This window comes from Halictus rubicundus, chromosome 1 (assembly GCF_050948215.1).
Source record: "Halictus rubicundus isolate RS-2024b chromosome 1, iyHalRubi1_principal, whole genome shotgun sequence".
In the NCBI taxonomy this organism is placed as follows: Eukaryota; Metazoa; Arthropoda; class Insecta; order Hymenoptera; family Halictidae; genus Halictus; species Halictus rubicundus.
In genome coordinates, this window is record NC_135149.1 from 31,251,228 (window position 1) to 31,279,164 (window position 27,937).

The 27,937-nt window shown below is 41.0% G+C and overlaps 2 protein-coding genes across 2 annotated transcripts in view; one reads left to right on the forward strand and one right to left on the reverse strand.

The window, feature by feature from the left end:
- Positions 1–11,412, reverse strand: part of LOC143360511 (uncharacterized) — a 65,287-nt gene extending 53,875 nt beyond the window's left edge. The window contains exon 1 of the mRNA XM_076799446.1: positions 11,275–11,412. Within this exon, the coding sequence (XP_076655561.1) occupies positions 11,275–11,291 (17 nt within the window). The 5' untranslated portion in view covers positions 11,292–11,412. The remainder of the gene's footprint in view (positions 1–11,274) is intronic.
- Positions 11,413–20,534: 9,122 nt separating this feature from the next.
- Positions 20,535–26,374, forward strand: LOC143361702 (uncharacterized). The gene is made up of 4 exons (XM_076801293.1): positions 20,535–20,728; positions 24,336–24,457; positions 24,526–24,889; positions 26,169–26,374. The coding sequence occupies exons 1-4, from the start codon at positions 20,535–20,537 to the stop codon at positions 26,368–26,370; spliced, it is 882 nt and encodes a 293-aa protein (XP_076657408.1). The 3' UTR covers positions 26,371–26,374.
- Positions 26,375–27,937: the final 1,563 nt, after the last annotated feature.

Consider the following 27,937-nt stretch of genomic DNA (forward strand, 5'->3'; position numbering starts at 1 on the left):
CAATTGCTAAGCTTCCCAATTTGTAGGACCCCAAATTTCTGAGCTCCCCAATTTCTAAACTCCCCAATTTCTAGAACCCCAAATTTCTGAGCTCCCGAATTTCTAAGCTCCCAAATTTCTAAGCTTCCCAATTTCTAAGACCCCAAATTTCTGAGCTCCCCGATTTCTGGGACTCCAAACTTCTAAGCTCCCTAATATATAAAATTCTAAATTTCTGAGCTCCCAAATTTCTAAGCTCCCAAATTTCTAAGCTTTCAAATTTCTAAGCTCCCCAATTTCTAGGACCCCAAATTTCTGAGCTCCCGAATTTCTAAGCTCCCCATTTTCTAGGACCCCAAATTTCTGAGCTCCCCGATTTCTGGGACCCCAAACTTCTAAGCTCCCTAATATCTAAAATTCTAAATTTCTGAGCTCCCAAATTTCTAGGACCCCAAAATTCTAAGCTTCCAAATTTCTAGGCCCCCAAATTTCTGAGCTCCCCGATTTCTGGGACCCCAAACTTCTAAGCTCTCTAATATCTAAAATTCTAAATTTCTGAGCTCCCAAATTTTTAGGACCCCAAATTTCTAAGCACCCTTTCTAAGACCCCAAATTTCTAAGCTCCCAAATTTCTAAGAAGTATTCTAGTCCCAAGACTCCACACTCTGGCCCTCTAAAGTTCTAAGATTCTAATCACCAAAACCCTGGGACCCCAAAAATTCCATGCCCTAGACCTCCAAGATTCTACACTCCATGCTCCCTAGGACACTACACCACAATCCTCGTCTATAGTCTCTCCCGGGTCGCCAAAAAAAGGCCTCCTCCATGTAAGGCAACGTTGCATCAGAAGACGCGTTCCTTCATGCTAATCGAGCTAGGCTCGTCGAGAAGAGCTCGACTACTCCCGGGTAAAAAAGAATTGGCAAACGGGACACGAGAGGTTCCGAGAATCAAAGGGTGGGATCGCTCTCGGGTCTCTAAAGGCCGTTTATAGTCGGTCGAGAGCTCTTTTGACTGCTGCTAACCAGGAAGTCAACGAGCGCGCGCGCGCGCTCGAGAGAGAGAGAGAGAGAGAGAGAGAGAGAGAGAAGCGGAAGAAATAGAAGAATTAGAAACATCAGAAATCGTTAAAACGCGCGTGCTCGCATTGCTCACGTGCCGATCATCCTCCTTTTCCCCTCTCTTTCTCTTTTGAACCCTCTGACCCAACCGATGCGGCTCTTTCGTTGCGTTTCGCACACGATTTCCACACGCATTCGCTCGGCTATTTATGCCAGTGTCTACTTATGTGCGAACCAGTCAGCACGTACGTGCCGAGCACGTAATATATCGCGTGTCCCAATCGAACTGCCATACTCCCCCCGTTCCCTTCGCCGCGCCATCGAAAGGCGGAGGGCCTCTCAACAAATAGACCTGCCGCCTGGAAATGGTCGTAACCGGCGAGAGCAAACACGTACCCAGGCGGTTCGAAGACGACGGGGAATTTCTTTTTCTCGACGGTGACCATGGTCGTACGCTCCTTTTCCACGTCCCTGGATAAATAAATCCGCCGGACCCCGTGATAAAATGGTAGCCGTCCGGCCGAGGCCGTTTGTCTGTTGTATTAGCGTGCACGCGCAAATTCCCGGCCAGTCGGTTTACAGTTAGCTCACTGAGAGAGGCTCAGCTACTCGGACACGGCTGCAGATCGATCGATCCTGGATCGCGGCAAGTCGGATTTTAAATCGTCCTGGCCTACTTCACGCAAACCGCTTTGCGAACAGATTTGTTTTGATTGCGTCGAGTCTTGGCGATTGATTGCGTTAATTCTTGGTCTCTGGTTTGAGTACTGCGAAGATTTTTTACGGCCTGAGCACGCTGCCATAAGTTCTGAAGTGTAGAAAGTTGATTTGGTCATTTTTGGTAATTTTGTCTACCGGATATTGAAGATTCAGCATCTATAATTAATTCTTACACACTGATAGGTTTAAGGTTAGGATTTTTTAAGATTTATGTACAGTACAAGAAGACCATAAGTGTTCTGAAAGTCCAAAAGTTCTGAAGTGTCCATTGTTTGGTGATTTTTGGTAATTTTGTCTATCGGATATTGTAGATTCAGCATCTATAATTAATTCTTACACACTGATAGGTTTAAGGTTAGGATTTTTTAAGATTTATGTACACTACAAGGAGACCATAAATGTTCTGAAAAGTTCTGAAGTGTCCAAAGTTTCTTTGGTAATTTTTGGTAATTTTGTCTACCGAATATTGAAGATTCAGCATCTATAATTAATTTTTGTACACTGATAGCTTTACGGTTAGGATTTTTTTAGATTTATGTACACTACCAGAAGACCACAAGTGTTTGCCCTGTCGATGAAGAAGTCTTGAAGCGTTCTTTAGAAATTCATGGAGTATAAATTGACAATAACGCTTTATTCCGCTTTATTTGACTGCCCTCGTTGCAAAAGAAGGTCTTTAACACTGGACGAGTCAGAATGACTGGTTTCTGATCTCTTCCTCTACAACTTCTTCATCGAAACACCTATCACAAGATGAATGCAATCTTATCATTATTGTACAGCAATATTATATCAATGGCGTATATTTAAAAAATTTTGCATTCATCATGATTCAATATTACAACTGTTAGCATGATATTGAGAGGAAATGTACGTTTATTTTCTGACGTTTCTCTTCCGTGCCTCCATCATGCTGAGCTCAAAGATTTCTTTAACGTTCTCGAGCATGCACGGATTTCATATTAATTTAATTAAGGAAGCACATGATTTTCGTTCGCATTAAGCCGTGCGAGTGTTATTGGCCGGAAAATCAACCGGTTAACTCCTGGCTAGGCACATGAGATCAGCATGATTTAAAAATCAAATCCACGCTGAAACGCATCGCGCAAAAAGATTCGGAATATGCGCGCCGGCTTCCATATTAAGGATATCTATTCGTCCGATCGATTTGGAATTTTTAAAAATCTATTCGCTCATTCAATTTACCGGATCATAAATAAATGCAAGGTCGTTGGTCCTATTGTCAGTCTCGAGCTAACAGGTAGGCAAAGATTAGCAGGTTAATTGTTCCTTTGATATTCGAAAGCAAGGCGGATTTCTATTAAAGTTTAATTGAGGAAGTCCATTATTCTGCCCAGAATGTATGGACACCGTGCATGAAAAATTCATATCGGAGCCTTTATAATGAGTCAAATTTTAGATTTGGGTCAGATGGAAATTATACACTTGGTTGTTGTACATTGTAGCTGAGATCTATAGATCAGCCATGTAAAATTCATTTGGGAATTCTCGTAACGAGTACAGTTTCGAGCTAAGAAATAAAAATGCTGAAATAAATTCGAAATAGACTGATTGGATTTTTAGATTAGGTGGACAGTTAGGTCGAAATCCGTGGTGGACCACCCATGCAAAATCATCCAATCCCATCTCATCCAATGGCATAAAAATGCTAGGATGCATTTCTAGGATCCCAAATTTCTGAGCTCCCTAATTCCTAGGACCCCAAACTTCTAAGCTCTCAAATTTCTAACCTCCTCAATTTGTAAGCACCCAAATTTCTAAGCTCCCAAATTTCTAAGCTCCCCTATTTCTAGGACCTCAAATTTCTAAGCTCCCCAATTTCTAGGACCCAAAATTTCTGAGCTCCCCAGCTTCTAGGCCCCCAAATTTCTGAGCTCCCCAATTTCTAGGATCCCAAACTTCTAAGTTCCCAAATTTCTAGAACTTCAAATATTTAGGGCCCCATATTTCTGAGCCCTCCAGTTTCTAAGCTTCCAAATTTCTAAGCTCCCCAATTTCTAGGACCCCAAATTTCTGAGCTCCCCAGTTTCTAGGACCCCAAATTTCTGAGCTTCCCAATTTCTAGGATCCCAAACTTCTAAGTTCCCAAATTTCTAGAACTTCAAATATTTAGGGCCCCATATTTCTGAGCCCTCCAGTTTCTAAGCTTCCAAATTTCTAAGCTCCCCAATTTCTAGGACCCCAAATTTCTGAGCTCCCCAGTTTCTAGGACCCCAAATTTCTGAGCTTCCCAATTTCTAGGATCCCAAACTTCTAAGTTCCCAAATTTCTAGAACTTCAAATATTTAGGGCCCCATATTTCTGAGCCCTCCAGTTTCTAAGCTTCCAAATTTCTAAGCTCCCCAATTTCTAGGACCCCAAATTTCTGAGCTCCCCAGTTTCTAGGACCCCAAATTTCTGAGCTTCCCAATTTCTAGGATCCCAAACTTCTATGGTCCCAAATTTCAAGAACTTCAAATATTTAGGGCCCAAAATTTCTAAGCTCCCCAATTTCCAGGACCCCAAATTTCTAAGCTCCCCAATTTCTAGGACCCCAAATTTCTAAGCTCCCCAATATCTAGAATCCTAAATTTCTAAGCTCCCAAATTCCTAAGACCCCATCCGTTGTGTGTGCATCACTCTCGGAAGAATTGCATCGTGTTACGAGCCGACCGCGTCGTTGAGTCAAAGTTCGTTTGTCGATTGCGAAAATCGGACCGAAAACAATGCGAAGAGGCTCCTAATTGCAGTCACCTGTCGTCCCTCGTCGGCCGAGTCGATTTCAAGGATATCGTTCCGGGAAGAACGGCGTTTTCGTGGTTCAAGAAATACGAAACGACCTGCGGTTTACTGTTGGCAGTCACGAGTGTCCCGGTGTCTCCCTAGGGATGCGACCCTCGGTCGTTGTCTGGGTCAATCTGAATCTACTTTAAAATTTAATTCGGAATTTTACGCGGCGTGTTTATCTTTTAATGAATTTTGCACGGGACCGTGGATCACTTTCACGAGTTCGCCCCTCGTCGGATGTTTGGGTCAATCTGAATTTGATTTAAAATTTAATTTCGAGTTTCTCTGGCTATGTAGTTATTTTCTGAATAAATTTTGCACTTGTGGCCGGTGGATTTCTTCCGTGATTTAAGTTTTCTACACTGACTGGACCATTTAAGAGCCAATGGCAGTCACGTGACTTTTGCAGAGTCAACAATTTTGATATAATATTGAGCGACTTACTATGAAGTCCATAATTAATTGCCATCTATTTATTGGAGGATTATTGACTGTGTTAAGAAGGAATTTAATCATTGCAGTTCAAGTGGAAATTCCAAAGGAACGATTTTAATGGTGTCAAACAAAATATCTTGTATGCCATAAAATTGCTGAGCTCACCAATGTCTAGGACCCCAAATTTTTCAGCTCCACAATTTCAAGGACCCCAAACTTCTAAACTCCCAAATTTCTAAGCTTCCCTATTTCTAGGACCCCAAATTTCTGAGCTCCCCGATTTCTAGGACCCCAAATTTCTAAGCTCCCCAATATCTAAAAACCTAAATTTCTGAGCTCCTAAATTGCTAAGACCTCAAATTTCTAAGCTCCCGAATTTCTAGGACCCCAAATTTCTGAGCTCCCCAATTTCTAGGACCACAAACTGAGCTCCCCAATTTCTAGGGCCCCAAATTTCTGAGCTCCGCAATTTCTAAGCTCCCAAATTTCCAAGCTTCCGAATTTTTAGGACCCCAAAATTCTGGGCTCCCCGATGTCTAGGACCCCAAATTTCTGAGCTCCCCGATATCTAGGACCACAAATTTCTAAGCTCCCCAATTTCTAGGGCCCCAAATTTCTGAGCTCCCCAATTTCTAAGTTTCCAAATTTCTAGTTCCCGAATATCTAGGACCCCAAATTTCTGAGCTCCCCAATTTCTAGGACCCCAAATTTCTAAGCTCCCCAATTTGTAGGACCCCAAATATTCTCATACAAGGACGAAAAGTTGAGGCGCGTGAAACCATTTTTCGCCTATTTTTGTCGGTAACGTGGTCACTCTACCTTATCGCGAATCTACGTTTGGAAGATCCGGTTTATGCGTTCAAGACGAGAATCAGTATGTCAAGTTCAAAGGAGGGAAACACTACGAGGATTTTAAGAATTCGATTGTACTATTTGGGACTTAATAAAACTTATTCACGTTTCCGATGCAATTTTTGTTCCGCGTAAAAATCTGCAGTTTAATCATGTATTTCTGTTCGGCGGGTGCCTAGACAATTTTGAAAAAATTTGAAAACTGTGATCACAATTCCGAGGAGCTTAGAGTCGAAAAATTGCAAAAATGGCGCAATAATTTCACGGTGCAGAAGGCCGTTGAGGGAGCACGTTGCAAAATTCGATCAGGGCAAAGTGCCCCGTGCAGAAAGGTCGGAGAATTCGCGACAACCGACGAGTCTGTATCGACGGTGTAATAATCCGCGACAGTGATGCTTACGCTCTTAACACGCAGAGGTAGGTCCGTGTATGCAAAAGTAAACACGTCGAGCCTGTTTAACACGAGTGCACACGCGGGTTCGTTCGATCGTGCCTGGCGCGCGTGTGTGCGTGTCTGCGTGCCACCTTTTCTTCCTCTGGTCTTTCTGCTTCTTTTTTCACGTCCGTCTCTCTCTCTCTCTCTCTCTCTCTCTCTCTCTTTCTCTCTCTCTTTTCGCCTCCCCTCTGACAGAGTCCTGCCAGTCTCTCGCACCCCCCATGGTCGGTGACTAACACACAAAGCAGACGGTGCCCTTACCGTAAATCGCACGTTACTAACACACCGTAGAGGAACCAGTATACGTGACGAGCGTGTAAAATCTGCGCTTATGTGTGTGTGTTACTGCGTGGGCGACCCTTCCGAACACCACATCGAGTGCCGTCGGACCGACGGAAAAGTGCACAGTGCACTTGCACGGCAAAGGTAGGCGTCAAATTACGATACACTTATGGAAATTTGTACTCTTGTCAACGAGAGAGGTGCGTACCAACACCCGTCCGTTTCTAAATCCACGATTTTTGGCCGTGGTTATTTGACTGCCGATATTTGTGCAAAATAAAAATTGTCTGCATTCATTTCAAGATACAGGAGTCACATAGACATTTATTTTTTTTTTCTTAATTATTTTAATGAGTTGGATATAACTCAACAGTCCTTCCAAATTATTTAAATGCTTTCACTGTACTGCAGACATTTTCTCCAGTATTCTTTGACCCAAATTTCTAAGCTCTCGCATTTTTTGAACCTAAACTTGTAAGCTTCCAAATTTCCAGCACCCCAAATTTCTAAGCTCCCTATTTTCTGGAATCTCAAATTCCTAAGCTGCCAAATTTTTAGGATCCCGAATTTATAAGCTCCCAAATTCCTAAGACCCCAGATTTTTGAGCTCCCAACATTTCTAGGACCCAAATTTCTAAGCTCCCAAATTCCTAAGACCTCAAAATTTTGAGCTCCCACATTTCTAGGACCCAAATTTCTAAGCTCCCACATTTGTAGGACCCAAATTTCCAAGTTTCTCAAGTTTCTAGAACCCCAAATTTCTGCTCCCAAATTTCTAAGCTCCCAAATTCCTAAGAACCGAAATTTTTCATCTCCCACATTTCAGGACCCAAATTGCTAAGCTCCCACATTTCTAGGATCCAAATTTCCAGGTTTCTCAAGTTTCTAGAACCCCAAATTTCTGTTCCCAAATTTCTAAGCACCAAAATTTCTAAGCTCTTAAATTTCAAACCCCAAATATCTAAAATTCTAGGATTCTAGTCCCCAGGTTTCTAAGATTCTAGAATTCTAGTCCCCAACTCCCTAGGACCCCAAAATTCTCTCTGCGTTTTGCATTTGATCTGCTCATTTTTTAAATCATAAATGCATAACAGTACAGTGTAGTTTATGCATAATACATAAAATTCTAGTTATTACCCATACCTCTACAATACTGCTTGTCTAACATAAAAAATGGACAAAATGGTCGCAAAAATCCTCCACCTTTTCGAACGTCTTGCAGCTAAAAAGTACCTACACGCGAGCATTTTGGCCAGTTAAAAACCATTTAAAAGATAAAGGGCGAAGCGGAGCATCCTTGGCTGGATAAAGTCCTTTAAATTACAGCCCGACCGCAAATAAGAAGGTGCGTAATGCGTTCCGTTCATGCGTTAGGATCCGTCGATTCCCGAGCATCGATACTCGCGGGTCTCGTGCGTCCCCGGCGACGATAATCCCTGCATAAAGGTGATTTATGGGCCGCATAATTTCCGAGCCTTATGGCAAATAGCGGAGTCCGTATATACGGGGCGGATAGGTCTCGTACAGTTAATGCAGATCACTGCAGGACTTTCATGATCTCTCTCTCTCTCTCTCTCTCTCTCTCTCTCTCTCTCTCTCTCGCACGTCTGGTTCCATGAAGTCAATAATTTATTACGATGGGCTTTGGCTCGCGAGCGAGCGAGCGAGCGAGAGTCAATATTGACCGCGCTTCGAACAGGGAGAGTATCTGCGGCGCCGTTCGAGTATAACAAATTCAATCGTCGATTTCTTTCCGGCAAATATTTGCTACAGATTTCTCCGTTACCGCTACAACGTGAACAAAATAAAATGGTCGAGAAGGGTGGTCGATACACAGCTCGGGACCATTGAACGGGCGAATGAAATTTTATTGGGAGCCGTACACCGCGCGTCCCGGACGATTTATTATGTGGCCAGGCCGTTATGGATTTTCGATACTTGCCGCTTCGGCCAGGATAAAACTACTTCCCTGCTCGGCTACGAATGGACCAAGTATCAGCGGAATGCTCGTCAACGTGTCACCGAGGATTAAACTAATCGACGGAGTCCTTCGTTTCGAATGGAAAAAGCGAGTGTTAAGGGCCCATGGTAGTCGCCTGACTTTTTAATTAATAATTTCCATTCACAGCCTTCAGCCGCCGACTTAAGATCCGTCTTAACTAGCACGCGCTACTCTCGACTTCATCCAGAAAACTCATCCAATGGCTAGCATAAACAAAATGCTAGGATAGACTAGAAATGATAGGATGCATTTCTAGGACCCCAAACGGAGCTCCCTACTTTCTAGGACCCCAAACGGAGCTCCCTACTTTTTAGGACCCCAAACTTCTAAGCTCCCAAATTTCTAAGCTCCCCAATTTCTAGAACCCCAAATTTCTAAGCTCCTCAATTTCTAGGCTTCCAAATTTCTAAGCTTCCCAAATTCTAGGACCCCAAATTTCTAAGCTCCCCAATTTCTAGGACCCCAAATTTCTGAGCTCCCCAATTTCTGGGTCCCCAAATTTCTGAGCTCCCCAATTTCTAGGACCCCAAATTTCTGAGCTCCCCAATTTCTAAGACCCCAAATTTCTGAGCTCCCCAATTTCTAGGACCCCAAACTTCTAAGCTCCCAAATTTCAAGAACTTCAAATATTTAGGACCCCAAATTTCTGAGCTCCCCAATTTCTAAACTCTCCAACTTCTATAGCTCAATTTGTAGCCGGAGATATTTTCTAGCGCGCGCTGCTCTCGATTTCATCCAGAAAACTCATCCAACGGCGTAAAAATGCTTGGATTCCACGGCACGCGCATCGTCAATTTTAGGCCTACTTCTAACACTTATATTACCAAATATCCGCATAATCTCGTCAGCTCGTGACCAGCGCACTCTAGATTCAACCTTCCTCTTTCGAACGACCCCTTTCCCAGCGAGAAATATTCTCATACAAGAACGAAAAGTTGAGGCACGTGAAACCATTTTTCGCCTATTTTTGTCGGTAACTTGGTCACTCTACCTTATCGCGAATCTACGGAGTCTTGACTCTTATACTGGCCGGCTTTTTTAGAATTGTTAGGGAAGATACTGGACGCTAGATTGAACTTTCGAATGAGCCCGTGACCAGCGACAAAATATTCTTGTATAAGGAAGGAAACTTGTGGCACGTAAAATCATTTTTTGACGGTAATGTAGTGACTCTACCTTATCGCGAATCTACGAAGACCGGGCTCTTAATCTTATCGGAAGTCAAACTATGGAGAAAGAGATTTTGGAGCATGTAAAGGAAACGACGAGGCTCGCGGCAACAGTATCTCGCTGGCATAACTGTTTGCGAACTCGTCAACCTAACCCGGAGCAAGCATCAGCCTAATGCTCGTCCAAGTGTCGCAGAGGATTAAACTCGACAGAGTCCATCGAATCCTTCCTCGAGAAACGAGAGTCTTAATCTTATCTGAAGTCAAACAGTGGAGAAAGCGATTTTGGAGGATGTGACATAACTGTTTACAAACGCTAAAACCGGACCAAGTATCAGCTAAATGCTCGTCCGAATCATACTGAAGATTAACTCCCAAAATATAGTTTCTTTAGAAAGCTAAACTCTACGAAAAGTTCAGGATAAAGTGACTACAATAATTAACTCTCTCTACTCGAAGTTATTTTTACTGCAGAACTCGGACGTTTCATCTTATGCACAATATTTTGTGTTAGTCGAGATGTTCAACTTATTAACACTAAATTTACCACTTTATATTTTACAATTATTGAAACTATAAAAATTCATTTATGGAAAATAGTTAAATAAATTTCGTTGTCCAGGCATTTATTATATTTAAAATTACATGTAATGAATTTAGGGTTGCCATTTTTATAAGGCAATATTTACCAGATACTGTTAATGCTGGGTAGGTTTAGTGTTAAACACAAAGATATTTAGTAATTTGTAATAATTTGTCATCAATTTTGAATTGTAATACAGTCTTTGTAGCAGTTCCTCAGAGGGAGCAGTCGAGGGAAAAGGGTTAAACTATTTGTCCGCAGCTTTAAGGATTAAATACGTGGGCCTAATCACTATGGCGACATTCATCCTTAAAGGGATGAACTACTCGACCTTGCTGCTATAGAAGCCTCGAGAAAAGCGAGGGACGACGACGGATTGTCAGTTTGCTTCTGTATGATCGACGTTATACCATGTTATTATAATAATTTCTTCATGATTTAGAACTTTCACTATTTTTCTAGCTATCTTTAAATTCTAGAAAGTGGGCAATAATTCATTCGTAATCAATTTTGAAAAATTCCTCAGAGTCAGTACGAGGCACCAGTCCCGGTATAGTGATTTTGGAAGATATACAGGAAACGAGGCTTATGGTAGTGTGGCATAACTGTTTACAAATTCCACGGAAGAAGATCTGGTGCTAGTCCGAGGAAAATCGTGGGGGACCATCTGAAGCAACAGAGATGACTGCGGATCTTTATACAAAATAAACATTGTCTGCACGAATAACAAGGAAGGGAGTCACATAAAAATTTATTCTCCCTCTTAATAATTTTCAAAGGTTGTAAATAATATACTGGTAATAATAAATCCCTGTGATGTTTCTCCTCTTTTGTATTTCTCCTATTCATTTTTGCTATAAATGCGTAAAATCTGCGGTCTGAAGTAATCCTGAAGAAAGTGTAAGTGTAAAGTTCGGAACAGATTTGGAAAGATTTTATTTTTTCGAGAGAAATTTAACTTTGCTTACCTTGTGATCGCACACATGTTGCAGAGGCGTTGCGTTGTTGAAGGTCAAGCACAGTTTTACATGGGAGAACCGAGAATGGTTTGTTGCGGAGGTCCGAGCACCATTTAATACCCGATGCAATCGAAACGAGCGCGCGTCAACGACTGACTCGAGGCAGCACGAGCACGAGTTAAGAGTAGCACGAAGAGCGTCGGTAACCGCCGAAGACGCCCGAAGCAGCGTTCGAAAAGCCGATTCTTGTCAGCCCGCGACCCCAGACCGTTTCCAACCCTTATATGCCCGTTTTATCCCTAATTAAGATTGGCAAATACGAGCCTCGAGCGATGTTTGCTCGAACAACACTGTCAAAAGATTTCGAGTGCCTTGTAGACACGCACCTCGTCGAAACGTCACCTTCCCCTCCCCCCTCCCCCGGCGCACAGATTTTCATTTGATTATTCTTGAAATGCGAGAACAGCGCTCCGAGGAAATGAGGTACATTGTTATCGGAGGCATCGACGTAATGGAAAGATAATAACCGGGAGTTCTCTTTCAATGGAGATTTAATCGCTGGGCGGGCAGTCTGGAACTTTGTGGATTTTGTAGAGTCAATTAAACTGTTACCCTCGTTTCTTAGGATCTCATGGTGACCATGGCAGGTCTATTTATTTTGCATAATTTTCTCTCACGTGATAGAGTAATAATTTTCCATTTGAGATCAACCTTGATTTTCCTAGTTGGATTTAATATTAAAAGGTAATAATTTAAACAGCTTGATATGGCGTTACAATATACAGTGAATTCTCGATATATGTCAACAGCACGGGTCTTGCCAGCGACATATATCGTCCAGGAGACATATTATGTGTCCTCGGCGTATAACCCGCGGTAGTGCGGATAATTCCGCGACGTTTATCATCGAGACCTTGGCGACATATATAGAGAAATCACTGTATGTTGTCCAAAAGCGACAATTCCAGTCAGAACTTAACAATTTTACCCGCGTCGTGTTATGTTTACTCCCGACCTTCTTTGCCCTTCACGGGGTATACTCCACGCTAGTGGGGATAATTCCGCGACGTATATCATCCAGGCCTTGGCGACATATATAGAGATATCACTGTGGACGTTTCTAACCCTGCGTCAAGATGAGTCCAAGTTCTGGAAGTTATTGTTCTAGAATGAAATAGTTTATATAACATTAGAAGTGTGACGAAGTAGCAAGGAATTACTAATATAAATATTAGGAGGACCCATAAGTAATAAATTATTTTGGAATCTAAAACAAACTTTGTAGTAAATTCAAGTTTCCATTTCTTAATTTATTATACAGGGTGTCCCACATAAATGGGAACACCTAAATATCTTTCGTATTTACAGTCCTATCAGAAAACTTCAGAGGACAAAGTGACACTATTGCAGGTGGCAATTACAATGGTGAAGAAAAAAATTTTTTATGTCGTGTTTTTTAATGAAATTCCAAGGTCACCGATGTTTTTTTAAATGGAATAGTATATTTTTTTACGATAGCATGATAGACAATAAAAAGCTGAATTTAGTGGATACCACCTTTTTGACATCATAATAAACTACACGTACATATATTATATACAGGGTCATCCGTTTTTAAACGGCCAAACGTCAACCAGCTATAGAGGACCCCAAATGGAACAACTTTCACCCCTAACACTTTTTTTGATTCGAAGTTATTTCATTCAGTCTCCACGGCGTGCCCCATGTCAAAAAACCAAGATCCAAAGGTCATACAAAAAAGTTGACTGAATAAAAAAGATGCCCCTATTTATTTTAAACCAAACAAAGGAAAAATCATCAAGATACATAATTGCAGTCCTAATATATTTAATCTTAAGTGAACGCAAAAAATGACGGGGTTTTGGAATTATCTAAAAATCAAGACCGAATCAAGAAAAGTGTTAGGGGTGAAAGTTGTTTTCGGATGACCCTGTATAATAGACTACACGAAAAAAAATGGTATGAAGCGAAATAATAAAAATATCACAAATGTTAAGTTTGTTTTGAAAAGCCAAAAGATCGTAGATAATACCAAGTATTTTGTTTCTTTTGTATTCTACATGCAAACATTGAATAAACAATTATTTTTGTTAAAATGTCGTATGTGTGTTCAGTTTTGCTCCTTGCTGTGTAGTTGGAGGGATTTTCGAATGAAAGAAAATCGAGGGTGTCCGCATCATAAAAAGATCGCATCCTCAGTTTCTCCCGTTGCCGATGCAGCTTCGGAATACACGAAACGAGAACGGAGAGATTCCCACAGTGCACGGTGCATTCTCGCTGCGCAGATCCGTGTGCATCTGTAACGGAGTCAAGAACATGAATAATACGTGCGGCGTGCTATTCAACGATATCTCTATCGTGTTCGATAGCATCGACGCCACAAACGCACCTTGCATTCTGACCGCGTCGAGTTCGAATATGCAAAACGATTCGGATTTTATCTATCGGCTTCGATCGGTGCTGCACAAATCGGTGCACCGTAATATTATTCATAGTTCTCTACGGTCCGCACCCTGACACAGATTCTAGACGCCGAGAATTCTCTGCGATTGACTCTCGGTGTCGGTGACACGTACGACTCCTTGGGGAAATTACTATCGATTTTATCTTTAATTGATCAATTAGAGAAACATCAGCTCCTTGACGGGTTTTATTGCAAAGTGGTGAGTTAATTTATTAATGGAGCGCAGGGTTTGAAATGTTTATAAGGCTCTACGATATCTCCTTGAGTTAGGAGATTTTTATTTGGATATTAAGTACGGTGGCTTATAAAAATTCCGCGAGCTGTACAGTTAATCGATAGCAATGCCTTTTTCCACCTTTCAGTTTTAAATTGCAACTATTCGGAAGCAGAGAATTTCTGATCGACACAGGTAAGCAGCACAGGTACAACAAAATTGTTTATTGTTTCTTTGAAGCATCTATTGAAACGACGCATGATGGAGAGAGGCCATGGGGCTCGGGCTCCCGTCGAGGACAAAAAGCAAAGAGCTCCCTAGATCTCGGCGGGCATTAAAGAAGCAGGAGGAAGATTCGTGTTGCATTTGCTCGCGCGACGTTGTAACACGGGGGTTACAAGCTGAAAAGCGCGATGGGGGAAGAAAGATGAAGCTTCCCGGGAGGGGAGTGGGCCGTGGCCGTTGGAAGTTTAATTAAACTCGGCGAGAGGTGGGGCCCACGAAAAAATCGAACGGTTTTTATAGTTTTTCAAGCGGGAGGAACCGAGCCGAAGCCGGTCAATCACAAATCCAATCAGCGCGCATTCGGTGTCATTCCTTTTTCAAGGTGTATCGCCTACAAAAGTGCCCGAGGAATTTCATCGTGATCGAGGGACCTCCCTATACGTGTTCGCGCGGGTCCTTCGAACGGTATTATATAGTACAACAGAAAACCTTTGTCGATTGCTTAATCGTTTTTCGAAGTGTGCGCGCACGACCAGGCGCTTTTATTGCTCGCGCGTATAATTTTCGCGCGCAGCTGCGCTACACCGGGCACCGCGCGAGTAATTAAAACCTACTGACAGCAGGAAGCACCATCGCGCGGGGGCCACCCGGACCCGAGTGCGCTTTCATGCGAACACGCGATCCTTTTATGTGCAAATTCCGTACGGCGACTCTGAAAAAACGAGTTTGCGTAACGGGGAATCAAAGATGCCGAGAAAAACCGGGCCACAAGGCGCTACGCTGTCGAGGCTCTGTCAAAGAGACGCTGTTGAAGTTGCTATTGCGTTCAACTTTGCTGTGGGAAACCTGCTCGTCGAACTAGAAGAAGCTTCCAAGAATGCAGGGAACTCGGCTTCGCTGGAAGTGGCTGTTCTCTGCTCAAATTGTTGAATGGTACGATGCAAATACTGTTTTATTGAAATATTTGTGCGTTGCATCTACTTAATTAACCCATTTGCATCATCAGCTCAATTTGCCTGGTCGCTATCATTATTCGTTAGCTGAAAAATAGAAATGGAGGGTGTTGTTGGAGATGAAAATAGTAATATTACTGAAATATTATGTTTATACCTTGCGTCAACTTAATTAAAGATACTGTGCAAAACTGGGCCACGAGGTGCGTCAGCCTAACTTTGTTAACACTAGGTTTACGGAGCACTAAAAATTACTATTTTACATTACTTTACAAAAATAACATGATTGTATTTATTAAAATTTGTGGTCATCTTTTTAATAATATATATATATCCAAAGATATCAATTTGTTAAATAATTCCTTATGGATGCATCTTTACAATCTCAATATTCGTAAATTAAAAATATTAGAATCCGTCATTTTGACGGGTCCCGCAAATCTAGTGTTAAATGAACGCCACGTTGGCCGCCATGTCACCCATGTGACGGAATTGTTTGTCCAGGTTTGAAAATGAATTTTTACGTCAATGTATTCGTTGCACCGGATCTGTAAAAAGCAAGAAAGTTGGAGGTCAATTCAATATCATACGTTCAATTTTTGTTCAAGTTTTGTTTCATTAAATAACTTACTTTGATTTTACGGAATCTTTTAGGTTTCTAGTTTGGCGTTGAACTAATCGGTTCAGATGTTCCAGGGAACGTAGGGGACTGCAATCGTTTTCACTAGGAAGAGTGGTGATCTGTGCAAATTGGATAATTAGACGCTGGATTGTTAAGATGTCCATCTGCTCCAGTTTTCCAGGATATTTTCTGTTTTAGCTTTCTCTTTTCATTGCAAGGTATGTATTCCCAAAGAATTCCGTTCCTTGCAATTACAGTAGAAAACTATTGTTGGAAACTAGGAATCTGCGTTACCGATCGTAATCGTAATCGCGACATCTCCGTTTGTATGAAGGAACAACATATGCAATAAAGCGTACGTGAGGGAACCGAGAATCTCTCACTCTGTGTAAGTTCCCCCCGTGCCCCCCTATAACTATGACCACTTTGAATATTGCCGTTATTTGTGATAATATGAAAAAATGTTGTATACAAAACTTAAACGGTATAGGGGGGAGGGGGCATATTGTGACACAAACATTCTCTGCATGGGTGGAGGCATAGAGGAGATTTCAAGGTCACCTTAATTTTTTTTGTAAATGGAAAGACCTACTTTTTGTATCATGAATCGATAGACTATCGATAGACTATCGTCCTAAATCTAATAGCTAACGAGATATTATCGAAATAATTTTCTTTCTTCTTTGGACAATATCTCGTTAACTATTAGGTGTAGGACATACGAAGGTCAACGCTTTTACACTCAGATTTTGATACTCTATCGATCTATGGTACAAAAACTGGGACATTCGATTAAAAAAAATGAAGTTGACCTTGACAATACCATAAAAAACAAATGTTTTTCGAACTTCTTTTTATTGCAATATATAGCCAATCGAAAACTGATCAACTTTTGTTGAAAATATTTTTCGTCAGATTATCGCAAGTACTTAGAAAATCGTGAAAACCGTTACGTGGGACACCCTGTATATATAGACCGAAAAAGGAGATTCAAGTTACTGCGTGAAACCTAGAATTACAACAAAAAGAAAGGAAATTTTATTACAACAACGAGAAAAATTTTACATTGATGCCCGGAAGTGGTAAATAATGTTCAGACCACCGAGCATATTGCAGAGAATTTTTTACCGAACGTTCAAAACATTGGTCCGGTGGTTAAAAGAAAAGATAACCGAGCGAAGCGAGAATGTACCAGGATCGAACGCCGGCAAAGAGTGGCAGGAATCACGAGGGCCATTTGACCCTCTGAAATATTTAGCATTTCTCGATGCAGCGTGGCCAATAAATAATTTGGTAGCCGCGCGTCAGGAGCCCCCTTTCTTTTTCTCGGCACGTGCATAAGATATGCATCGGTCTGCGTCCGGCAGAGCTGTTTTGCTCGGTTTTCTCGCGCCGCGCACGAATTCGAGCCTTCTCTCTCCTCTCTCTCTCTCTCTCTCTCCTTCGATCGTAAATAAGCACTGCCACCGCTCTTCTATCCCCTTTATCTGCGGTGTATTCGACTGTGCCTGGTGGTGGTACGTGTCCACTCTTTCCACCACTCCTCTTCTTTTGCTTCTTGATACGTCATAAAAACGAGACAACGTATTTTACGACGACGATTCTTTTTCTTTACCCCTCGCGAATCTCCTCGCGACACGCGTTCGAACGCACCGTATGCGCGTTCGTATTTACACGCGTTTGCCAACATTCATCTTCTCGCGAACATAATTTATCCCGAACGAGGTCTCAAAGGCCCGAAGATTGGAATAAATCAGAAACACCGAGAAAAACAAACGATTACATTCGCAAACACGGTTCAACGAGTACACCGTTTCTGCCAACATCTGTGTGCAACAGCCAGCGAAAGCATTTGCATGGCACATGCAGGCAAATGCATCTTCTGATCGAGTTCGTTGTAGTATTCTTAACGCTAGAACTACCAGCCATTTTGACTGGTTCCTAATTTTTTCTTTCACGATTACTGAAATTATAAAAATGTATTCATCAGAATTTTTTTAATGAACTTCTTTATTGGAGCACATGTTAGCTCACATGGCGCACATGCTGTCATTGTTTCAAAACAATATACATCAGTTGTATTTATTACTCGGTGGTTCAAGTGTTAATTGCTAATTTTTTTAACAGCATGTGAATAATTATTGGAGCCAGAGTACGAAAAATTACTTATACGCGACGAATAATATTGTCTGCAATTAATATATTTTGCTAAATGTATTTACACAATTCCTACGCACCAACACCTTTTATAAGAACAATAAAAATCCAGTATTCGGAATTCAATAAAAATTCGGTCACCTATACAATATGTACAGGGTGTTTCACCTAACTCGTTTGTTATGACAGAAAAAAATTGCAGAGGAAAACATTAGTTGGTTCATAGGGGCAAATATTATGATAGGCAAAAAAATCTGTTCAAGGTTATACTTTTTGAGACTTCAAGATCATCGAAGGTCACGCAAATAGAATCAAAAATATCCAAAACAGTAACTGAAAATTGTAGAAGTCTGAAATTGTACAAATCTGTTCCTCAAAATTTGTATAACTTTAGAAGTAGCAAATAGTGGCGCTTGAAATACTCAAGGTCACGCGAAGGTCATAATATTACGGGTCGTTGGATTCGTCTTGATCTCGGCTATCATATAGGAATAATAAAAATATATCGTTCCATTTAAAAAAACTTTGATCACCTTGAAATCTCAGAAATATAACCTTGAACAAATTTTTTTGCCTATCATAAAACGAGTTAGGTGAAACACCCAGTATACTATTAGGAAACTTCAATGTTCAATTTCTACGATTTTTGTAAAAATTTCTCGGAACTTCATTCGTTTGTAACACGTGCAAATTCGTACAAAGTTGCTAATGACATTACTAAAAATACAGAATGGCGTTAAAGACCCAGACCGATTTCTACAAAGCGAGTATCAAAACGTATTTGCATAAATACCCGCAACCTACCAATTACAGTATCAAGTGTACCAATATACCATGCATCTATAAGCAAATTAGATGATACAGATTTTTGCATAGTCCGCACATAACACCTCCAAAAAAAAAAAAGATGATCGAACACGACTCCGTATATCGTTCTAGGATGCTGCGCCCAGACCAGTTTCTTTCGAATCTGCGTTATCAAAGGAAAGATAAGCGATGAAGAGGAGATTAAATGTATGAAATCCAGTCGAACAACTATGTTGGCCGAGCGGCGAAAAATTCTAAGTCGTACATTAAATTACAGAAAAATCGGGCTCGGGGCGGTTCGCCGGAGAAAACGAAGATTTGACCATTTTGTATCGGATTCCCGGACAGAATGAACTTCCTGGTAATTCCGGAAAAGCCGGAAAAAAGTCAATTTCAAAAATTTAACGTAAACAGTAATTTTTTTATTGCTCGAAGTTGTTGAATATGTGGAGAACAGTGTACTAAATTTTTATCATTCATTTGTAAGTTTATGAATCTCTAAACTTAATCGAAAGTCAAGAGATTCTAAGACTTGTGTTGCCTTTCCAATCATGCTATAACATATCGTACATTTATGAGTGATTTTTACATGCTTTAAAAAAGCTGTGTAATTGTTTGCATTATGAATATCTTTTAGGTAAGTATGGACTACACTTTCAGACTGTTTTCATTTTTTTTATTATACTTATTTATAAAGTTATTAATATTTGTATATGATCAATAATTCAGAAATTATTTTCAAAAAAATGTCATACATTTTCTTGTATTTAGTGGAATACAGCTACACTTTTTCAAAATCTTAGTTTTCGTGCTCGAGTTACGATACGTGAATTGCTACCGAATGATGAAATGCTTACTCGTACAAATCGGTTTCTGTTATGACAACAATGTCGAAAGGGTGTTTACCTTTACAAACTAGTCATGAAGCGTTTGAGTATCTTCTTCAATAAAGACATTTTTTGAAAATATCTCGAGATCTAATCATTTTTTTGCCATGGTACCCTAATCATTTTTTACGTAGAATGAACGGAAGAATCGAACTGTGCCAAAAAAAAATGCATTTCTATTTAAAGAAATGATGCAATTGTTAATTGCACATGCGCTGCTGCATCTAAAAACAAATTTAAAGGCCTACAGATGTAATGCTCTTCGAACGTTTCATCTTTCTCCTGTATTATGTTTTCGTAAACGCAATAATAACGGAGTTATGACTTGAAACAATTGCGTGGACCACCCTGTATATCGGCTCAATGCCATAATGTAGTAGGTCGTTGAATTCGTCTTAACATCAGCAATAACATTATGAAATCAAAAATATATCTTAACAGTTAAAACATTAAATTGATCCTCACTTTTTATAAAAGAAAATTTATTTCTGAAATTTTATGTATTGAAATTTGTGGACATCTGAATACTAATTAATGGCGGTGAGCCGCGATTGCTGGCCGTGGCGCGGAGAAAAAGAAGAAAATCGTTGCGTGTATATCCCCCCATCGATGTGACGCCATTAGAACGATTGAACCTACCGATCTAATTCCGTTGAAACGTCCGCGGGTGGACGCGTGTCCCGGGATTAATCTCGCAACCATGACTCCGTTGGTGGCAGTGTTCGGCCACCGGAAATCTTTGCGGGCCGAGAACCCGCTCCTCGAGTAAATCAACGCGATTGCATCGGTCGGAACGTACCTCGGGTCCGGGGAGACGCGAACGACCATAAATTTCCGGGAAAGTCAGTTTTCGAAGTGAACCCCCTCGAACCGGGGGAAAATCATTTTCCGAAAAGGGGTTTCGGCGCTGCGAGAAAACATGTTCAAGAAGACCAAGGTGAAATCCGCGACCAAGATTTCGCAGGAGCTTCGGGGAACAACGAATAACCTGCACGAGTCGCCTTCTCTCGGGAGAAAGAACAAGTTAGTGACGGAATTGGGGAAATTCGATTTGTTGCGTGTCTGCGGAGTTGGAATAGTGGTCACGGTCATGGCCGTAGGGGTGACCGAAATGTCTGTGGTACGACGTCCGACGAAATTCGATTGCTGTTCGATGTTTCGGGGACAGGAAATTGGGATTTTTGCGGTCGTGGGGTCCGGGCTGTGTTGCTTTTAGGTGCAGATGGCTGGAGTATGCTTTGAGACTGCAGTTGAACTTCGAAAGGGAAATTTTCTACAGCTGTTTTACTCTGGATAGTATCATATCCTCTTGGGAATATTTTCTGAAAGCTGCAAATCAATTCTATTAACTTTCTTTTTCTGCTTTTTAAAATTACATTGATGGGATCCAACTACAGTGAATTCCCGATATAAGTCACTGCGACCCTCGCGTTTACAGGTCACTGGGACTACCCACACCATCGCGGACAGTGACTTGTACATTTCCAGTGTGTATTTCAAAACGTTCCGCAAGAACCACAGATTTCGTCTAAATGTCACTCGCCAGAACCGCTCAAATGACTTATATCGGGAATTCACTGTACCTCGAAAATTCTCGAAATCTTTTTCCAAATTTTGTGCGATTATTATACAGATGAAAACCTAGACATTCACCGAAGGATTTTCATTTTTAACTAGTCTCTCTTTCTAAAAATCTAATTGAAAACCCAGCGAGTGCATTTCGTTTGCAATGTATCTCGAAAACCACTGTACCGATTTACTCCAAATTTTCTAGGCTCGTTCCAGACACAAAAATCTATGCTTTCACCGCAGGATTTCCTTTTCCAAAACCTAGTTCTTTTTTAATCGCCGAAAATCTAACGTCTCGTTCGATAAAAATTGATACCCGCGATTAAAAATTGATATCTACGACAATAATCAATATTTTCCAACGAAAGAATTACCAGATTCGCTTCAAAGGCTTACCTCTCGAGCCCGGAGAATAAATCCGGAAAAAATGCCGCAGGTTACTAAAAAAAAAAAAAAAGAAAAGTGCAATAACCCTCGGTCGCAGGGCGTGTTCGTTTTCCATAGAGTTACGTCGATCCGTAAAAGTGGTTGACAATGGTTGTCAATTACCGTCGGCCCTTTCGTTCGTCCATTAGCATCTCCGGACGGACAGGAAATTGTAAACTTTTGCATAATCCGTTCGCTGGTGGCAGCAGCAACGGGCCAGGGTCCGCGAGCGCGTAATTCTGCGCGAATGATGAATAATTCATCGGCGACGATTGTCGTCGACAGGTGATACACGACGGACGACTTTCATAAGGTTCTTCGGGGACGCCCGACGGTCTTCAGGTGCTCCCCATTCACCTGTAATCCCGCGCAAATTGCCTGTCACGATGAATCGGGCGACACAGGCCGTCAGCTAACGCGGTTTTTCCGGGAACGTAACGGAAATAAACGCTCCGTAACGGTACAGACACGAATGGCGACGCTCGATTAGAGCCTCGTTCGACAGCCCGCGATTTTTCGATCCATTTGCCAGGCAATCGCTCATTTCTCCGCGGCCTGGATCATTCTCGCGCGGCTCGAGCCAACCGTAACACTAGGCGACTGCAACATTAGGCTTACGTGGGTGACACGATTTTTTCGCTGGCCTCGGAAATTAATTTTTGGGGGATACGGTCGCGCAATATAAATTTTATTTTACGGATTTTACTTCCAAGAATTTTTCTGTTCTCGTTGGAATTTATAACGGGAGGACGTTTTCTGAAAAATATTCTAAATGGAATCTACAGAAAAATTCGAAGCCTAATGCATTTCCAGCGTTAATTATCAGCGAATTGTTACCGAGAATCGATTAGCGCACGCATGAAGAGATTTCTCAGCAGCGGGGAACAATTCCCGAGTTTCTGGTGTTTAATTGATAGCGGTAGATTTGCGGCTGGAAATTTGAATGCGCTATTAGGACGAGACCATTATTCTTGTTAACCGATCGTAACTGCCTACGGATCATGCGTTTCTAAAGTATCCAGAGAAGATTGCGCGGAATCCTTAGGCGTGAATTAGTTAATGCGATGAATGCAGGCCGGTTTTCCTATCGTTTTCTCATGTTAGAACGAAATATCCGGTACGGGACGGCGTATAATGGCAGAATATTACGTGAAATTACTTAACCGAGGGTCTGCGTTATCCATTAGGCCACACGGTTGTTTATGCGAATTCCGATTTTTATAGACGAATATTTCAAGGAAGCGTAAGCAAAGTGAAATTTAATTTCCGTGGTAATTGCTTCGCTGAGCGAGAGAAGTGATTCAGAACGTTTTCCTCCGAGGAATTTATTAATTTCGTGGAACCTTCGTAATCTATAAATGCGTCGAGATCTGCATAACACTGTTCAGTCATGCGTGATACAATTTCCTTCTTCCTTGTTGTACGTTTTAACCTGTCGATGACAACACCGCCAGAAAAACGTTCTATTCTGGTCCGAAGCCTCGATCTTTGATCGTAAAAATGCAAATCTGCATGAACTAGCCTTGATGAGTCTCTGGAAAAAAATTAGTGTGTCAGGTGTAATCGAGGACGACAAGTATCATGGGACAAATTAACCTGAATTATAGCCTGCAGCCTACTTTACCAATTAACACACACTGCAGTCAGAAAAGATATGTTATATTCTCATTTCAGCAGTCATATCTTAATTAGAGTCTGTCAAAATTGATCTTTCAATTCCTAGTACAAACACTCCACCTTTTTACTAAAAAATAATTAAACTCTGCAATGTCTCCTTATCTATGTAATGTTATAAATTCTGTAGAACTATCACAATCATTTTAACCAAATTTTGTAGGAGATACAGTCATCGTCAGACTGTGGATTTTATGCAGAAAAATGTGACAAACAAAACATAATATTAGGAGACAGAAATGTATTTTTAATTCCTAGTACAAACACTCCACCTTTTTACTAAAAAATAATTAAACTCTGCAATGTCTCCTTATCTATGTGATGTTATAAGTTCTGTAGAACTATCAAAATCATTTTCACCAAATTTTATAGGAGATAGTCATCGTCAGACTGTGGATTTTATGCAGAAAAATGTGACAAACAGAACATAATATTAGGAGACAGAAATGTATTTTTAATTCCTAGTACAAACACTCCACCTTTTTACTAAAAAATAATTAAACTCTGCAATGTCTCCATATCTATGTAATGTTATAAGTTCTGTAGAACTATCAAAATCATTTTCACCAAATTTTATAGGAGATAGTCATCGTCAGACTGTGGATTTTATGCAGAAAAATGTAACAAACAGAACATAATATTAGGAGACAGAAATGTATTTTTAATTCCTAGTACAAACACTCCACCTTTTTACTAAAAAATAATTAAACTCTGCAATGTCTCCATATCTATGTAATGTTATAAGTTCTGTAGAACTATCACAATCATTTTAACCAAATTTTGTATGAGATACAGTCACCAGACTGTGGATTTTATGCAGAAAAATGTGACAAACAAAACATAATATTAGGAGACAGAAATGTATTTTTAACCATTCCCTGCTGTCTACGATTGACCCAGAAAATTCCTACTTTACTCATACAATCTAAATCAATAAAATTTCCCATTTGGAGCAATCGTTTCCACGAATAAATAAATTCGTGCAAATTGTTGTCAGGTGAGCAAAGAGGAGTCTCCTAGAGAAAATGGTTAAAAAGTCGTGATTCGCCAGGTTCTCCGAGGAATCTCAGAATGGCGACTGGGTAGACTGTGCGCAGGGTTTCCGGCTGCAATTAATTAAATTGGCGACGGTCACCGACGTCTCCCACGGTGCGGTTCGAGGGCCGGTCATAGGTGACCGACGCGCTAGAGATTCCAGCAAAGAGGCATTCGACGAGCTCCTCGGAGAACAAACGAGCCAGTTGAGGGAATATCGAGCAGCTGCTACACGCAGGCTCGTTGCCGGTCGGACGGCTCTCCCTATCGAGCCGTCATTACCTTAATGTACGATTATTACCTTCCAAGGATCGCGGCTCGGAAGCAGAAGTCTCACTTTTCGAAAACCTCGGTGAACACCGAGGATAACGCGAGCAAGACAGGCTCGAAGGATGCGAGGCTGACCTCGAACCTTCCGAAGGACGCTGCCGTTCATTTTGGGAATTTCTACGGTGTCCATGAAAGCACGAGTAAACCCAGGCCAGGAAAAATTGAGGGGTCATCGAACCACGGCTCGGAACCCACGCGGACCACGCCGAGATTGGAGTTCACCCGACAGATGGTTCACAAGTAAAGAAACAGGATTCTCTCTGGGACGATACCAATCTAGAATTCAGCGAGTCGAGTCGAGTTATGGCCGCTGTAAAACGAATAATGGTCATTACCTGATCGCATTATGACGTCCGGAATATCGTAGATTCGCTAATTGGATTTTTGCATATACCCGTGGCTCGATAACGTTCCATGCTTGTCGAATTAGTGTCAATTTATGGTCAGCTTGAAGAGCTGCCTTTATACTTAATTGGGGACCGTGGTAGACCACAAATTAATTAATGTGTTCGCTGTTTATGCAACATTTAAGTGGCGTTTTGGAAGCACATGATGCTGCTGTTCGCTTAGTCCCTAAATTGACAAACTTCTAATTAAAATAACTCGTCACCTATTCGTGTGATCGGAAAATGTCCTATACAAAATTGATTCCATTCAGTCGACCCTTCAGGCGAACGCAGTTATGTTGCACATTTTCTGAGATACCAAGATGACACTGAGCTTTTCGAGTGGCACTTCACGTCCCACCTTATTGCTACATTATGGTCGACAAATAAAGAAGCTCAACAAGCTATGGGAATTCAAATGTCTAAACCCAATCGATTATAACCACTAGACCGTTTATCGATTATAATATACAATTAAAGGTCCCCATAAAAATGCTTAAATGAAGAACTACTCTAAACAATATACAGTAAGGAGCAAAACGGAACACACATACGACATTTTAACAAAAATAATTTTTTATTCAATATTTGCGTGTAGAATACAAAAGAAACACGAAAAAAATTGTATGAAGCGAAGCAATAATAATATCACAAATGTTAAGTTTGTTTTGAAAAGCCAAAAGATTGTAGACAATACCAAGTATTTTGTTTCTTTTGTATTCTACATACAAATATTGAATAAAAAATTATTTTTGTTAAAATGTCGTATGTGTGTTCAGTTTTGCTCCTTACTGTATTCTCTTTCAGGAATTGATCCAAAAATTAAATAAACGAATAACAAATTATTTAGAATATGGACTGCGATCCATTTTGTGTGCAGTTCGTAAATAAAAGAATGCAAGGTTCTATGAAAAATGCTTAATACAACTTTGGTACTTTAACAAATATTCTACCCAAAAGCTTAGCAAAATGTGACGAACCACGTGAAACAGTATATTTTGTAGAAGACATTTTCCGACCGAATAAATGAATGAACTGTTTCGACTCGAAGCGCTCACGGATCCGTATGAATGAGAACTGGACTCGCTGAATGAGCTAGAAACGAGGAAGCATAATGCGCGAACGTTTCGCAGATTAGAGCGAACAGCGGGAACGGAGGAGTACGCGCGACAAGTGTCCGCTTTATTAGAGGAGACGGTGGAGCCGGCGCATTTCAGGCTGCATTCTCTGCCAACCGAGAATTCGATTCCCGAGGGTGGTAGGCAGAATCCCTCGGGGTATCCACTCTGGTACAAGGAGCCCTATAAGACACCGTTAGTATTCCTGGTTACGTGATTCGATCTATTCCGTCATGGGATTTCGTCATGGCCGCGTCACTCGTAAATAGGATAGCGCAAATGGGTTTCTTGTCGGTCAGGCGAAGAATAACCATTGACCCTGTCTCGTTGTCGGTAACAGGATCAGACAGAAGGACTCGAGAGAATCAGGTCATCATCTATTAGATCAGATCATCTCTTCAGTCGCCTCCTTCTATAATTTAAATGCAAACATTATTACAATTACGTTCAGTTTTAATTCCTGGTGTATTCAGAATCTGACTTGAAATTGTGCACGAACAAACTTTCTGGCTCCTTCAGAGCTTTTAGTCTACCTTTTGATATTGGACATTGTTGCACCATTCAATTTTAATTCAACAATTTTATTCTCTCATCGTCATTGTGCAATGCCTGTACCGTCCTCTCTAACTTCGTAAAGGCTGCCCAAAATTAATTTTCTACAAAAGATTTAGGTTCCTATGAGTGTAAATAAAAGTTCTAAAGAACACCATAATGCCGAAGGATGTCACGTTTGTCTTGTGCATGCCAGCGCTGAAATTATAATACAATTATTTCATTTAATGACGATTAAACCCTTGAGACGTGGTATTAAACGAAAGAGATGAATGTTGACTTACGGCACTTGCATTGAACGGTTTGTATGAACGAAGTGCAACAGGATTCTAATTGAACAATGAATTTTCAGACTCGCCCAGGCAGAAATTTGCAAGCTTTTGAAGAGCGAACAGGCTTTGGGGAACAGCAAAGACATCTTTGACGAGGAACTGTCTGAAAAAGGCTCTACAGTGTACGTCACCGATGAAGAGGACAATAATGATCCCGGGACGGAACAGACAATAAAGGCACCGGAGTCGGTCGCAAATTTGCTATCAAGCGTCTCGAGTTCAGCCACGGAAACAAAAGAGTCCGACTACACCTCCTCGGACTCCAGATAAAACGGTTTTACGTCAGGTGATCAACACTTTCGCTGGCATAGTCGCACATACGTGGCGTTCGCAATCTTACAATTTAGTCGAATTAATTTTACACACATTGCTATATGTAAAGTTGTAGTATACAGCACAGAGACTCTAAGACTATGTTCTGTTAACACTTTCGCTATCGGCATTTATTCTGTTGCTGAAATGTTTTATTCATTAAATATCGAAACGATTTCGAAGAAGAAAGTCATAGAGTCTCTGAAACATTGTGCTGTATACTATGATTTGATACAATAAAGTGTACACAATTAATTCGACTCAGTAAAGACAGTGGACGTCACAAATCTGTGACACTGGCAGCGAACGCGTTAAATTATTTTAGTATTTCGTGAAGTACAGATGTGCTGTATTCTAATAAAATATTTTAACAATGGTAAGCAACGCGAGAAACGATGGTAGCGTGTTAAATTACTCTGAACATGTTGCACACCTCGAACAGCTCCTGTGCAACACGTTTAGAATCGAAATTGTACCAACGCGAATCTTCCTCTGAATTAATGAAGCTAATTGAGAGAGCCAAATCGAGAATCACGTGGCCAGTGTGCTCGAACTTTTAACGGCTTTGCTCGTTACCACGATTCTCCA